Raw genomic sequence first — 16346 nt, 5'->3', positions numbered from 1 at the left:
TTTTTTTTTTTCCTGGAGCCTCAGCAATAGTTTTCTATTCAGCCAGGTGGGTCTTCTTCCCCTTTGTCTCAATGTTCAGCCTAGAGGAATGGCTCACTGAGTTTTAATGCCTAGAGGAATGGCTCACTGAGTTTTAATATCTGAAAGTTTTACTTTCTGCCAGTAGCAGACATCAAATGGCATCAGGCTTTTTTTAAACTGATCCTTTCTGCCTTAGGAGAATTTTTTTTTCTTTGTTACTTCAATTATTTTTGCCATTTTGATAGAGTTTGCAAGCATGTGCTTTATTCAAATACCATTTTTCTTCTGGAAATTGTCAAAACACATAATTATTCAAAAATATCTAAGATTATGGAAATCTAACAGATTTATGACAGATATGTGTTTGTGAATGCTATTGCTAAAATCCTGCTAAACAATAATTAGGACTCCCAATCTGAACTCTTTGGAAGTTGTTGTGATTGGAAAGGATTTCCTATAGATTGAAAAAAGAAAAGAATTTTGGCAAATTTTATAGAGCAGCGATCTTTATCAAATGCATTATTATTGTTACCCTTTACACCCTAGAGCATATCTAGTATGTATCAAGATGAAATATACAGATAGTTTTTAGATTAATAAAGGGTATAAGAACACTCAGGCATTTTCCTGGCAATTACAAAAAAAAAAAAACAAGCTCCTGTGTAGTTCTATTTTGTTGACAGTATTGTATAGTAAGCATTTTATTTAGCCCCTGGTTATCTATTTATTAAAAAAAAAAAAAAAAGGAAAAAGTCCAAAGATGCCATTGATATTTAGTTTGTCCACTTTTGCAGCTCTTCACCTTGGCCCTTACAATTCAAGAGCACTATAACAAAAATCCTGTTCAAGTTTATKGCCTTTAGGCAAGTGAAGATACAATGAATACTGTTAAAGCAGGTTGTGAAAGTCTTTTGTCTACAGGAATATGGTGCTCCATTCAAAAWGAACATTTTTCTGGCTTTTATTACATGTGCCTTTCATATATTCAAGCAAGTCTCCATCTTAATAGATATTTATAATAATTCTAGATATTAAGACTTGATGGAGTCTTGCCTGAATATTTGAAAGGTGCATGTAATTAAAGTAATAATTATAATTATATAATTATGCAATTATTTCACTTGTAAAGAAAAGATATTAAAATGAAACAATGAAAATAAAGAAGAAAATAATATGAACATCATTGYCATTTTACTAACATTCAAGATATAAGAAGTTAAGCACAGCATCTTACCACCTTACCTTCCAAGAAGTTCCAATAAAAACAATAAGATAAGTAAGCCAGTGGATTAGTAGAATTTTTCCTTGACATGTATTTATCTGTCCAGAGCAATTTAACCAAGGTTAGAATAAAGACAATAATTCTGTTGCTGCTTAGTTAGCAGGTGATTATTACAAATGAAAAAGCAGTTATAGGAAGAAAAACACTGAAATATTGCTATTGAAATATTTATTTTAACACAATTTCAAATATGCAGGATATCTAAGTGTATTCATGTAACTTGTTTATTGAAAAGCTGAATGACTGAAATACTTAAGGACATGTTGCTATCACTAGCCTTAGTAGTAAAAATCCTAGAATTTTCTCTTATGTTGAGCAGATTTACATTTACTTTCCATACTATTATCAACTTCTGGTTAAGAAATATCAGACTACAAGAACACATAAGGAGAAAACTCAGATATCCAAAGAAATAAATTTAGAGCTAATACTGGGCCTTGAAGGGGTAGGAGAAAGTGGTCTGATACCTAATTTTATATAACATAGTAGTTAAAGGATTTGTGCAAGAAAAAAAGAAGTTTTTTTCAGTGTTTCTCAGCCTGAGATAACTGAGGAGCACTTCTCAAGTCTCAAGAGTGTGTCTATTATAAGGTTGCTTGACTAACCTGATCACCTTCTACGAAGGAATATCTAGCTGGATAGATGAGGGCAGAGCGGTGGATGTGGTCTATCTGGATTTGAGCAAGGCTTTTGACACTGTCCCTCACAGCATCCTCCTGGGCAAGCTCCAAAGGTGTGGGATAGATGTGTGGACGGGGAGGTGGATTAGGAATTGGYTCGATGTCAGGGTGCAGAGAGTGATTGTCAATGGTGCRGAGTCCAGCTGGAGGCCTGTACTTAGTGGTGTCCCCCAGGGGTCGGTCCTTGGTCCGGTCCTGTTCAACTTATTCATTAACGACCTGGATGAAGGGCTGGAGTGCTCCCTCAGCAAGTTTGCCGATGATACCAAACTGGGTGGAGTAGCTGATAGCCCTGAGGGCTGTGCTGCCATCCAGAGGGACCTGGACAGACTGGAGGACTGGGCGGTGAGAAACCTCATGAGGTTCAACAGGAGCAAGTGCAGGGTCCTGCACTTGGGGAGGAATAACCCTGGACACCAGTRCAGATTAGGGGTGGACCTGCTGGAGAGCAGCCCCACAGAGAGGGACCTGGGTGTCATGGTGGACGACAAGTTGACCATGAGGCAGCAGTGTGCCCTGGTGGCCAAGAAGGCCAACGGGATCCTGGGGTGCATTAAGAAAAGCGTCTCCAGCAGGTCGAGGGAAGTGATCATCCCCCTCTACTCARCCCTGGTGAGGCCACATCTGGAGTACTGTGTCCAGTTCTGGGCTCCCCAGTACAAGAGGGATGTGGAGCTGCTGGAGAGAGTCCAGCGCAGGACTACCAGGATGATCAGAGGCCTGGAACATCTGCCCTATGAGCAAAGGCTGAGAGAGCTGRGTCTGTTCAGCCTGGAGAAGAGGAGGCTGAGGGGGGACCTGATCAGCGTGTATAAATACCTCAAGGGAGGCAGTGAGGAGGAGGGGGCGGCCTCTTTTCAGTGGTGGACAGTGATAGGACTAGAGGAAATGGCTTCAAACTGAAGCATCRGAAGTTCCACAGGAACTTAAGGAAGCATTTCTTCACTGTGAGGGTGACAAAGCACTGGAACAGGTTGCCCAGAGAGGTTGTGGAGTCTCCTTCTTTGGAGATCTTTAAAACCYGCTTGGATGCAGCCCTGTGCCACGTACTCTAGGTGACCCTGCATGACCGGGGGGTTGGACTCGATGACCTCTGAGGTCCCTTCCAACCTTCGGCATTCTATGATTCTATGATTCTRCAGACACAGAAAGATGTGCAGATGGAATCTTATTCTCCGTATACTCTGAAGCAGCAAATAACCATCTTGCAGAAAGTTAAAAGATTCATGAGTGAAAGAGAGGACRGGAATACAAGAGAGAGCATGATTTATAGATTACTGCATTCGCTTTTGCCTAAATTTTGCTCTAAGGACTGTTGCTGTATAATATACAGTGTCTATGTAATTAAAAATATAGGTTCTTGCAGCAAGCACTTGAACTCAGATCTTCATTCAGATGAGAGATATACTCAGTCTTTATTTCTTGATTTTCTTCTCTGTGGGAAAATTAATTGTAAACATTTTCTGCATTAGAGAATCAATTTTAAAACATTGGAAAGAGTCCTTATCTGACTATACTCTGCTGTTTAGGGAAGTCTTTTGCAAGACAGCAAACACCATTTGAACTCCTTGAGAATTGGTTTGGAACTAGGTTGCATTTCTATCTCATATATAGAGAGGTAATATAAAAGGAAATACTGGAGTAGGTGAGAGTAGCATGATGTCAGATGTACCATTTGCTTAGTATTAGATCTTGACTAGTTCTAGCAGCTTCTGTGTTCAAGATGCCACTGTTTTCATTCCTTCTCTGAAACAGTAATAACTTMAGTGCACTGTTAAGTCAAGTTAAATGCCTAATAGAAGATTTTAGATTTCTCTTGGGAAAGCACCTGAAAATAAAGTATTGGGGAAATTAATCTTGAGAGGAGGTGGAGGAGTACCTAGCTGAAGTTCTGATTTGAATGGACAAAATGCCAATTCTTTTCCAAAGACAGAGAGAGAAACATAACTGGTGTTTTTAAATCAACACTTCTGTAAATTGCAGTAGCACAAATGAGTGGCAGACACAAGGTAATAACTGAATGAGAGTTAGAAATAAAGTAAACAAAGCAGAATGTGACATTGGTTATAGGTGTATTGGTAGGTGCATCCMTACATAGACAGAAGCCTGAGATCGAGAGATAGAAAGTGATTTATGTCTATAGCTTAATTCTAGCTTCCTCCTCTTAAACAAGTCATCCTTTCCATAGTTATTATTGGTTCTAAGACTCTCCTTAGCTCCCTATGATACCCTTAAAAATAATGAAAGATAATAATAATTCTTTTAATTCAAAGAATCTGAAATAACTTATGGTTTCTATTGCAACAAGCCAAAGTCGCKGTCTCACAGCGTGAAAATGAGGCTATGGTATGTCCTGAAGAACGTAGGATCATCAAAGGCGAAAAGCCGGTCAGGTTCTACAATTATAGCTTCTCTCTTGCTGTCCTTCCTAGAAGCTACTAGGACTGTGTTTTTAGGTTACTGTAGGTCAATTTAGCATGAGGTATCCAGAAACAAGAGGTGGTTTTGTTTTGGTTTATTTTTTTAATATTAATCAATTGGAATATTGCTCAAGAAAACAACTTTATTATAAGTACTTATACATTAAGCCTGGGTAGTTTGAAAGGTGATACATTAAGACTTGTTGTCAATATGTCAATAGTGGTTTGAATAACAAAGCCTGTCTGGGATCTSTGTGTCCTGGCATTCCCGTATGATGGTATTTTCCTTGTAGGATGCTCTGCACATTTTCTATGCATGGGGGAATCACTTCATCACAAAACCTTCCAACCAGGGCTTTGTCCATTAAATAGTTTTCTTATGGTACATTGGTACAGTAGCTGAATGGCTAGCTCATCTGAAGAGTACTCAGACACTATGACAAAATAATAATACTATGATAAATACTGTGATACATGCTCTCATACATTCTGTCCTATATAAATAGGTAACATTACATAAGGAGAATTTTACCTTCAGTTTTAAAAGTTCTATAATGATTAATGTCTTACTGTAAAAGGTCACACAAATATGAAAATAGTATTATTCTCTTCACTTGAACAAGGAGGAGAATTCAACTTTAAAACAATTAAAATTGCCTATGAACCCTTAAGAAGGTTTTCTTTCTGTGAATATAGTGTAATACAATTTTAGAAATTAATGCATAGTTTAGTCTAATTTTAGAAATAATATATTTATTAAAGAAAATATTCTATCCTATATGTATATATTTCACATATATATCCAGATCTAATTTTATGACCCACCCTTGTATTTCATTTTACGATATTTTACATGATGAATTATCTAATATTTTCTGAAATGTTAACAAGAATTGCTAATCAACATAAAGAAGTTTAATTAAGGAACACAACAAATCAATGTGTTTTCTTTCTGTCATTAAAAAATATTTTGAATAGAGTTCTCATGATTTTTTTCTCCTCCAAAGATAGTCTATAATTCAAATAAGGATCACAATGGTGATTTGACTTCTCACTGGATAATCAGTTCCCTTTCTTCTCCTCTAGGTATGATCCTAAAACTGACACATGGACAATGGTGGCTCCATTGAGTATGCCTCGAGATGCTGTTGGTGTGTGTCTCCTTGGTGACAAACTATACGCAGTGGGTGGATATGATGGTCAAACATATCTGAACACTATGGAATCATATGACCCTCAAACTAATGAATGGACACAGGTAATATGAAACAAAGGATACAATAACCAGCTTTTAGCTAGTTTAGCTTTTTTAGCAACCGCTAAAAAGCCGAGTTAAAATTTTTAGATCATGCAATTGAAAAGTCACCCAGGGCCATGGTGTTTGGACAATTCTTAAGCCTTAGCACTTCTCCTGAAAGACTTTGTTACTGTTGGATGTGCCCTGTTTGTTCAATSAGGGACAATGAAGGACAAAACCATGGCTTCTTCTAGCATCAGCATTTTAGGTTTTGAACACTTAATAATGCATGCATTCATTTATCCATGCTTTGCACTTCATCCTTAGCATGTTAGGTAGTGTTTTAATAATTACAGTTCTAAATGAACATATGAAAGAAGGCAGTATAAGTGTAATGATGCTCTTCGTTATCCACTCATGTAAAGCAGTGATAATGCCTACACTTCTCATGGATTGAAGTTATAGTAGATCATCAAGGTACAATAATAATGTTATGAAAAATTATTTTAAAGGTAATTTCCCTGTTACACACTATGCCTGCAATTTTCCTTTTTTTTTTTTTTTTTTTGCTTTTGTGGTGTCTTGCAGGTAAATGCTGAAGAGAATTTTTAAATAAAAATGTTACACTCTCTATTAAAAAAAAGAAATCTCAGGCAACTACTTATTTCTTATTTTTGCATTATAGTCTACTGTCATCTTATCTCTTACTTTAAAAAATATACATCTCTATAGGAAAAGTCCTTGTTTTCCTTTGATATTCAGCAGTACATCAACGGCTGATGTAAGGGTAATGAGTCAGAAAAGCATAGCCTTGCAGTTGAACTGTAACATCAAAACCCAGAAGTTAATTTCTTTCTTGCTTGCGATGGGTTTTCTCTGTGGCTTTGAACAAAATGGTTATATGCTAGTTCTTTATTTGTAAAGTTAAAATATAAATTCTAATTTTTTCTCCCGACATTTGGGATCTTTTTCTTTATAACTAGAMACAACATTTTGTGATGTTATCTTATACTGAACACTTTTTTACCTTATCGGGTATTATATGGATTTAAGGTCTCTATGCATTAATGTACCAGTGCATCTTAACAGGAAGAGCAACGACCTAGTACTTAGCATCTCATATATTATTCTAAAATTCTGGTTAACATTTAATTATTGTGTAAGGATAGTGTTATTTAAGAATTTCAAATAGACAGGTGCTCACTATAATTACCATTAATATTGCCAACTTTATGGACGGGATTCATCTTGTCAACTTTATGGACGGGATTCACTGGGAGAGTAAGGATGAGATTCAGCTCCAAATGAGATCTTTTAAATTTATGTAGCTTTCTACCTTTGTCCTAGGTGACTAAACTATTGTCATATTCAATGTGTCATTTCAATGCTGTCAGTTCATATTCTGTTAAGTTGCCCAGCACAAGCATCTAGCACATTTGACACCTTAAACTGTCGCACTTGACTTTCAACAGCCTAGAGCAAAAAGGGACAAGTCTTCCTATGACTTTGCTATGTTTACTAGTCCTGTAATTTTGAAATAATATTTTCTGAGCATGTCTTGTATAGGAGCAGAAGAATCAAGTTCTTATTTAGAAATGCATAACCTGGAAAAATTCAATTGATCAAGTGCTAGATTTCAGCTCTAGGTATCTATATCATGGGAGGTGCTGTGGGGTCTACCGCACCGTGGAGGAGAACTTTCATGATTCATAGGTCCCATGCAGATAGCTTGGATGTCRTAGGACTTCACAAACAGCACAGGTTGTTTAGGCAACTGAATCCATGAAATCTTATCTTTGAAATTTTCAGTGTTGATATCCATATCTGAGATTTTGCTTTATTTTTAGCAACTGTCTTCAACAGCTATATCTTTGAGCATATAGATCAGATATCACAGGAGCTTGTTTTGTGCAGATTCTATTTTGTCAACCATAAAACAATGTAAATAATGAAATATTTATTATAAGTTATTCAGAGCAATTAAAGTAAGTCCCACAGAATCTGAGGAATTTGTAATATAGTGTGAAATAATATTCTCTTACCTCATTTTTAACCAAACTTYCTAAGAATGGGAAGTAGCAGTATTTTTCTTTTGCATTTTATTTTAAAATATTTTTAAAATTTGGTATTTATTTATTGTATAGATCTTCACTGAAACCTGTCACTTTTATACAAAGCTCACAAATAAACAGAATAATAAGATACTTGCCTAAAATTCCACTCAAAATATACACTATGAATAGGAACAAAATCTACATCCAATGTGTGATTAACTGACAACAATTCTTCAGTCATACTTTCTTCTCATTCTCACATTTTCAACTGAAAGATATATGCCAGTAATTTTAAAAGTGCAGCATTAGGATATCACTGGGATATTACTGTATTTATTTTTAGATTTTTTATATTCCCTTTAATTTTGATCTTTCAAGAATAACGCGGACATCTCACTTCTTCCCTTTCTTGCATGACTCCTTTCTGTGCAGCTAATTTGTGTCCTTTTTTTCTGCAGATGGCTTCCCTAAATATTGGAAGAGCTGGCGCCTGTGTTGTAGTCATTAAGCAACCATGACTTTGTCGGCACTGCTTAGGATTTTATTGACTGTGAAATGATTATTTTTCTATCAGACAGCAAAAATGATAACTTCATGAGAACTGAGATTTACATGGTGAATACTCTGTTGATCACAAACTTTGAGAAGTTTGAAGATCAGACAGATTAAAGATTTATGCCCTATACAATCATAAGAACTGTTCACAGTCAGTGAACAAGAAAAAAGTCAGTCTGTTATAAGAATAGATAAGTGAATAAGCAGGAGCAATTTCAGACACTGCTCTCAGAAACATGTGCTGCAGAGCTGGATAATCAAAAGCACCAAAGGACAATGCTACATAAGGACTAGGAGGGAACGGAAGAATGGTTTCATTGCTCCAAGAGTTTTAACTGCAGAAACATCAAAGTACATTTAATCACTTTTGAACTGTAATTTTTAAAAGAGAAAAGTAGGTGATATTATAGAGGTTTTCTGTCAAGATCTTTTCTTCAAATGGGCTATGGCATTCTCACTTAGACATGCAGATCAAGGGAAGAGAAATGATTTTTACTGAAGTGAAGAAGTGGTAATGTCTGAATATTCCTTTCACTCTTAATGATTAAGCTGTTGCTTTGCAGTCTGAAGAAAAGCAAAATTAAAATTAAATGAACAAACTAATTGTCTTACTAAATATGGATTGTACATGTACAATTGTGGATGTTACACATATTAAAAGTGAGTGCAAAGATGGAGCATGAATATTTGCACAAAACATGCACAGGAAAGGCAAACTTTTTGCTGCACTGGGGCTTTGTTGAAAATGGGGGAGTCAAAGAAGCAGTTTTGGAAATCTATCTTAATCCTAMATTCAGTTTAAGCACCTGGACTCTGGACATATTGTTTAATGGATCTTCTACGTGTATGAAACCTGTGAAGGTCTGGAAAACAGATCCTGTTACTTAATTGCACCATGTGACAGACAAGTCATTGCCATAAGTTATCTTTGAGCCTCTTTAAATTGACAGTTCCTCATTACATTTCAAGAGAGGTAAAAAAAAATCTATTTTTTTTCTGATGTTTGCACATGCATAATGCTGCCTGATTATGGGTGTCAATTTATGACTTTTCATTTATGACTGACAAGTACTGCAAGTAGGGGATTCAGAATGTATAGAAGTGGAGTAAGGTAAATTTAGACCAATCAATCTAATAAATCTCATATAGCAAGTATACTAGTGTCAACTGCGCTTCCATTTTGGATTGATTATCTCTGGCGGTAACGATACAGTGAGTTTTTGCCTTGGCCTTAGAGCTGACATTAATATTTTCTGTCTGCTCAGCTGAATCAGTTTGAACCCTAAGACCGTTAGTGGTATATGAAATTCTCTTTCAGGAAGGTCAAAGCTTTGAAAATAGGCGTGCCAAATGTTTTCTTTTCTTTAAAGCCTTGCTGACAACTCATGAAACATTTCACGGCCTTAATATAGCAACTTGACTCTTAATACAGTCCTCTGCCACTAGTAGTTTTGGGGAGAAATTCCAGTTGTAGTCAATAAAATTATCCTAGTGGAAATCTTTTAGTCTGTTGAGATTATAAAGATAACTATGGCCTCATGCTTGGGATTTGATTTCAAGTATCTGCTTTTAACAGCAGCACAGCAACATGCAGGGTAAAATAGGGGTAAAATTTATTTTCTGACACAAGCTACACTRTGTTCTAACACAAAAGTATACTTTTTTTTTTTTAGATTATATGTATCTATACTAATTAAAAACCAGTTGCAAAATCTGTTTGTCTCTTGATTAGTAATGTAGCATGGTAGCTCTTTTCTCAAATAATCCCTTTGATTCTCAATGTGAAAAACACAGAAGATTCAAATATCATTAATTTCAATTATAAAAATAAATACTTTCTCTCAAAATGGGGCTTCTAAATTWTATAGTTTAATAATCTAAATAGATAAATACTGTAAATACTGAAATTTTCTGTCTTTCCAATTCATTTTTATCAACTGCTGGTATTTTGTCCCCACAATGTTCCCCCACATGTAATAGGATGTCTTTATTTTGCATTAAGCTGTATTTCTATATAATAGGGTTATATTCATTTTGTTCTTATTGCTGCTTACCCTCTTATATGTACAATTTTTATATGAACCAACACTAACTCTTTTAAATATTTCAGAGAATCTTCATGTTTCTCTGCTTTAAGTCTCAAAACTGCTATTTATTTTATTCTTTATTATTTATTTATTTATTTTCTCCTTGATGGCTTTTAAAACTTTTTAAAATTATTTTTCCCAGTTGATGAATTTGTACAGATGCTTATTAAAAAAAAAAAAAAAAAAAGAGAGAGAGAGGGAGAGAGAGAGAAAAAGAACATTAACACGATAAAGTGATGATTCCTGTTTCAGGGGATTAAATGGTGATTGTTGGATTCATTTCTGTGGGAATTTCCTTACTAATGAAGGGTTGGGTTTTATTGAGTTCAGTTTATATTGGATTTTTATTCAAAAGAGAAATGCTTAGATGGATACAAAGAAAACCAGTCTATTTTCTTTCTTTAGTCTTTCTCCTCAACACTTTCCAAATCCACTGGGACAACATAGCTCAGTGCTAGCCAACTGTGCTGCAAAATTTTCTTTCTTCTGCTTCCTTTCATTGATTTTTCAGTAGTGAGGATAAAACATTTGCCACCACAGTACTATTATCTCTTTAATGCTAAAAGAAATTATATCTAAAAGACAAAATATGTGAGTGGCACTGATGATAGAATATACTTGTCAATATTATAGTCAATAATTGTCTATAACTTGTCAATAATTATAGCTGTAGTAGTGCTGTTAATGTTTATTAATACAATTAGAAATCACAGGCTAAATTACATTTCTGCAAAGTTTTGACTGTTGTTTAGCGAAACAAAATGAAAAAAAAAATGGGTTTGCTATTTTCTAATGAATTAATCCTATTAATTTTAATACCGTTGAAAATGCTAGCTGTTAAACTCCAAAGATATGCTTTTCTAGAAAATGCTTGAGACTATATGAAGATAGCATTCAAATTGAACTCAACAGGTAAACTCAGCAAGCAAAACAGGCAAAACAAGATCTTTAGCTATGGCTCTGAGGACACCATATGTTATGTCTTTCTATCAATACAGAAGTGCTACAAAAATATTTTACAAAACAGACTAATCTTGTGACCCTCTGCCATTTATAGAACTGTTGATTTTGACTTGGTAGCTTGGACCTTTTTAAAAAATTATTGTCTTTTTTTTTTTTTTTTAATTTATAGCTTTTATTATGAACAGGGATAGAAGCTTGAAACATAGTATTAGTGAAGGCTCTACTTAGAACATAGTGTGAAATGGTCATTAATTTTATTCTCTTTGATTCTGGATATTCTGGGTCCAATTTGTTAGATTGTGCATTCAAATTAAAGTCATATATAAGACAACATAAAGATGATGATGGCTTCAATAAAAATAAGTCACAGATGAAGCAGACAGTGTATAAGCTTTGTTAGGTAAGACTTTGATGTGTCATGAGCACATATTAGAAGCAGTATGCATGGTGATTACCATGAAGTACAAGTATTCCACAAGGGGAAAAAAACTCTAAAATTCTCCCCTTCGTGAGAGTACACAATTACTGTGCATAGCATAATGTGTGCCATTATCTATGATTTTACATTAATTATTAGCAATTAATAAAGTGGTAAAACGTAATGTTGTAACCATTCTTAAATGGCAGAAATAAAATTACATGAAAATTCCTTTACCATTATGAAAAACTTGAACATTTGACTATGTTCATATATGAATTTTCATGGTACTTCAATAAGTGTAAAACTATTTATTTATATCCATGATCTGGAACAGGGCACCCTGAAATTACTATTGATGCCTTCTTACTTTTCTCCCCAACCCATTACTACATTACACTATTTTACATTACATTATTTTTATATTGGAAATGCTAACCGTCAATAGGCACATTTTACCACAAAATTGTTTCTGAGGAAAGCAAATGGTATAATAGTACAGAATATTAGCAATCAGTTCCTTATCACTCTATATTCAAAGAGTTGGATGTGCAGAACTTTTCTTATGTATCTTCAATGTTTCATATTCTATATATTTAAAAAAGAAAGGTAAATATTTTAAAATATGAAAAATGTTAGAAAAGATCTTCCAAATGTGCAGAGATTGTTCCAACTTTGCAAAGCAGTACAGTATATCTGCTTATGCACAGTTTTTCATGATCTCTATTAGGGGTTCCAAATCTTTTGTAAGTGGTGTGTGTGTTTGTCAGTATGTCTCATTGTCTCCTTTTTCCCCAGTGCAAAAGGCATTTGCATTTATGTGACTGAAATATGGGACACAATATTTTCTATCTGAATCTGAAWCTTCTGCATGGTATGCATAACTCAGAAATCAGAACCCCAAATTTTTCAAAGAAAAGCTTTCCAACCTTGGTAAAAGTCTAATTCAGAGGTGTTTGTTTGTTTGTTTTTATACAATTTAACTGCAATTAACCTAACATTTATCAAAATAACACAATAAAACAATTGTGTGAAGAATAATACAGAGGAATAACAGTGGGGAATAAAAGTGTCTCAGAATATTAAGGAAACAGACAAACAGACTTTTGTTACGTGCAAAAAGACATTCTTTGAAATGACTATATTTCATTTTCAACTAAAGCAGTTAGGTTTTATGAAAATAATTTTGCAACTAATCTTCTGTCTCATATATTCAAATACTGCTCGAAAGCAGTCAGTTCTTGTATTTCATATAAAATAGGTACTTGACTGCATTTCACATAAAAGAATAAAAATTCTTATTATCCCATGGCAATATTTAAAATCTCAAAACTGAAAAACAATAGATGAAATATACTTGGAAGTCAGTAACTTGTTACCAAATTTCAATTCTGGGAAATTTAAATGCTTGGGAATTTTTGCTGCACCATGTAGAATCGTTATGGTACACACTAGGTGTACAGGCTAATTTCCAAGAGAATCACAGAATCGCAAAATGTTCAAGGTTGGAAGGAACCTCTAGAGATCATCTAGTCCAAACTTCCTGCTCAAGCACGCACACCTACAGCATGTGGCACAGAGTGGCATCCAGATGGGTTTTGAAGACCTCCAGAGAAGGAGACTCCACAACCCCCCTGGGCAGCCTGTTCCACTGCTCTGCCACCCTCACAGGAAAGAAGTTCTTCCTCACATGGAGACGGAACTTCCTGTGTTTCAGCTTACACTCATTACCCATTGTCCTGTCACTGGCCACCAATGAGAAGAGCTTGTCCCCTTCTTCCCTACATTCTCCCTTTATGAACTTATACATGCTAATTAGATCCCCTCTCAGCCTTCTCCAAGCTGAACAGGCCCAGTTCACTCAGTCTCTCCTCATATGAGAGATGTTCCAGTCCCTTAATCATCTTAGTTGCTCTTCTCTGGACCCTCTCAAGAAGCATCACATCCCTCTTATACTGGGGAGCCCAGAACTGCACACAGTACTCCAGGTGCGGCCTCACCAGAGCTGAGKAGAGGGGCAGGATCACCTCCCTTGACCTGCTGGCAACACTCCTCCTGATGCAGGCCAGGATCCCATTGGCCTTCTTGGCCACGAGGGCACACTGCTCACTCATGGTTAACTTAGTGTCAACCAGGACTTCCAGGTCCCTCTCCGTGGAGCTGCTTTCTAGCAGGTCGACCCCTAATCTGTACTGGTGCCTGAGGTTATTCCTCCCCAGKTGCAGGACCCTGCACCTGTCCTTATTGAACCTCATGAGGTTCCTCTCTGCCCAACTCACCAGCCTGTCCAGGTCCCTCTGGATGGCAGCACAGCCCTCTGGAGTGTCGGCCACTCCACCCAGCTTGGTATCATCTGCAAACTTGCTCAGAGTGCACTCAGTCCCCTCATTCAGGTCATTGATGAACAAGTTGAACAGCATCGGGCCCAGTACTGGCCTCTGGGGGACACCACTGGAATCTCAATATGTAAGAGTAGCTTCAGATTTTTTTTCTGATGAAAACAGATTATTCATGCAATATATCTTCTCTAACTCAAATTAGAAAGTGTAATATATCCAACAGGAYAATTATTCTTCACACTTATTCTAAATCTGGTTTTAAGTTTTTCATATTGGCATAACCTTACATTTCATTGTAAATTCCCTCATTATATTTCTACTGGGTAACATATGAGGATTGGATACATATAGAGACAGAAAAAACTCAAAGCTCCTAAGCCAGCAAAACTTCTTTGATTTTTATATGTGCAGAACTAAAGATTTTGGAAATTAAATGATAAAGAAAATTACTAGCAAAGTTAAGAAATGTAGTGGCATAGAAGAAAATAATCTGTATTTATTGAATCCCAAATTCCTAGGAACTAATATCCACAGCTTGGTTTTGCAAGTCTAGGGATCCACTAGGTCACCCTCAAAAAATTTGAAAAGCAAATGCAGCAGAGTTATAAGGGACTTCTGTGACTCCATTCTTTCCTCAGATTTTCCTTAATGAGGACACAGTACTTCAAACTGAAAAGTGTCTCTTGCAGAAGTCCTCCTTACAATCAGGTGTATGTACTGGACATACCTGGCCTTTTCCACTTAGCTAGGTTGTATATAGTGTCCTTAGTGAACCCCTAATGTTGTCTACAAAAGTCAGTGGAAAGAGCTGCCTTTGAAGGCCTCATGAAGGAGATCTTTTTCAAAATGTGAGATATTAAAATTAAGTAGGTGAAAGTCCAGTTCAGTTACCCCCATATAGATTTAGCGGTGGCAAAAATATATATATTGTTTCCAAATAGATATGCCAAGAACTCCTTTTATACCATATTTTCCAAAGTCATCCGTATATACTGAACCAAGTAAACTCCCTGCTTGAAACGACAAAGACAGGCACTCTGCCTGTCTTTAGAGAGTGGGTGGTTCTGAACTTGCAAATGAAAAGCAAAAGATGTAAAAGGTGAATTTGTGTTAATCTGTACAAAGACGTTTTCAGGTAGTTGTATCTGCAGCTCCTTATTACCTAAGTTTAGAGATTTAGATACCCACATGGATTTCAGAGTTAGGGAAGAAATTTAACCTAGTCAAATAAAATTTAGAAACTTTATGAGCATAAAGTAAAATTCCTTAGAAATATTAAATTCTTTAGATTGCCCAAACCAATAAGAATAATTTATTCTACAGTCACTAGAGAGAAAGAGGCACCTCTCACTTGAAGGTTCATCTCATCTGAATACAGTCACACAATGTAGGTCAGATGACTTCTCCCTCTGGGGACAGGGAATTCTCTGCTTTGACTAAGGGTACCAGCATGACTAATCCAGATTTAGGCACCAAAAATTAGTAGAAATGCCAGCAACCAAGTGTGAAAAGGTACCAGGTAGTATGACTTGCCTGAAACAGGTGTAAGTTCCTCTAGAGGACACCCATGTTATAATTTCCCATCTGAATGGTTTACATCATCACACATACTCCTTACAAGGTTTATTTGTACTGACATAATTTAAGAAACATTATTATTTTTATAACAACTTTTGAAATAATTATTACATTTCAAATAATCTATTTAGTTGCTAGGGTATATATATATTATTTTGTTGTTTTTATGTAATACTATGAAGTTATTTTTATGTTTCCAATATTTTTTGGGCTCTTCATCTGAAGGAATATTACATTAAATTAATCATAAATTTTAAGTGTTTAGCACTCCTGAAAATTATAGACCATTTATTTCACTCTCTGATTTTGAGTGCTTACTTTTCAAAATTGTGATTATATTTCCATTTATATTTTAAGATATATATTTAATTAGATATTTTTTCATATAGTATGTGGAACTGCAGAAAAAATAAATGGGAGAATTCTGATATAATAAATGAATATAACACCTTTTAAATGTATTTTCTATGACAAGAAACTAAGACATGTTAAGGTATGTTTAAAATACTGGTTATGTTTAGATGATAATACAGGATTGAATTAGAGTTATCAACAAAATTATAAACAAAATTAAACTATGTTCTTCATGAATCTGCCTTACTTGACTTCAATCTTACCCTTCCTTCCTTCCTTCCTTCCTTCCTTCCTTCCTTCCTTCCTTCCTTCCTTCCTTCCTTCCTTCCTTCCTTCCTTCCTTCCTTCCTTCCTTCCT

General features: G+C 35.4%; 1 protein-coding gene across 1 annotated transcript in view; it reads left to right on the top strand.

Moving 5' to 3' along the window:
• KLHL1 (kelch like family member 1) overlaps positions 1-8616 on the top strand; it is a 139866-nt gene extending 131250 nt beyond the window's left edge. Inside the window, exons 9-10 of the mRNA XM_026044098.1 lie at positions 5490-5661; positions 8153-8616. Coding sequence (XP_025899883.1) covers positions 5490-5661; positions 8153-8212 — 232 coding nt within the window. The 3' untranslated portion in view covers positions 8213-8616. The remainder of the gene's footprint in view (positions 1-5489; positions 5662-8152) is intronic.
• Positions 8617-16346: the final 7730 nt, after the last annotated feature.

This window comes from Nothoprocta perdicaria, unplaced genomic scaffold, assembly GCF_003342845.1.
Source record: "Nothoprocta perdicaria isolate Ctin4 unplaced genomic scaffold, notPer1 scaffold_104, whole genome shotgun sequence".
Classification (NCBI taxonomy): domain Eukaryota; kingdom Metazoa; phylum Chordata; class Aves; order Tinamiformes; family Tinamidae; genus Nothoprocta; species Nothoprocta perdicaria.
Note: the sequence above shows the minus strand (reverse complement) of the source record. Positions and strands in the feature narration are given on the sequence as shown.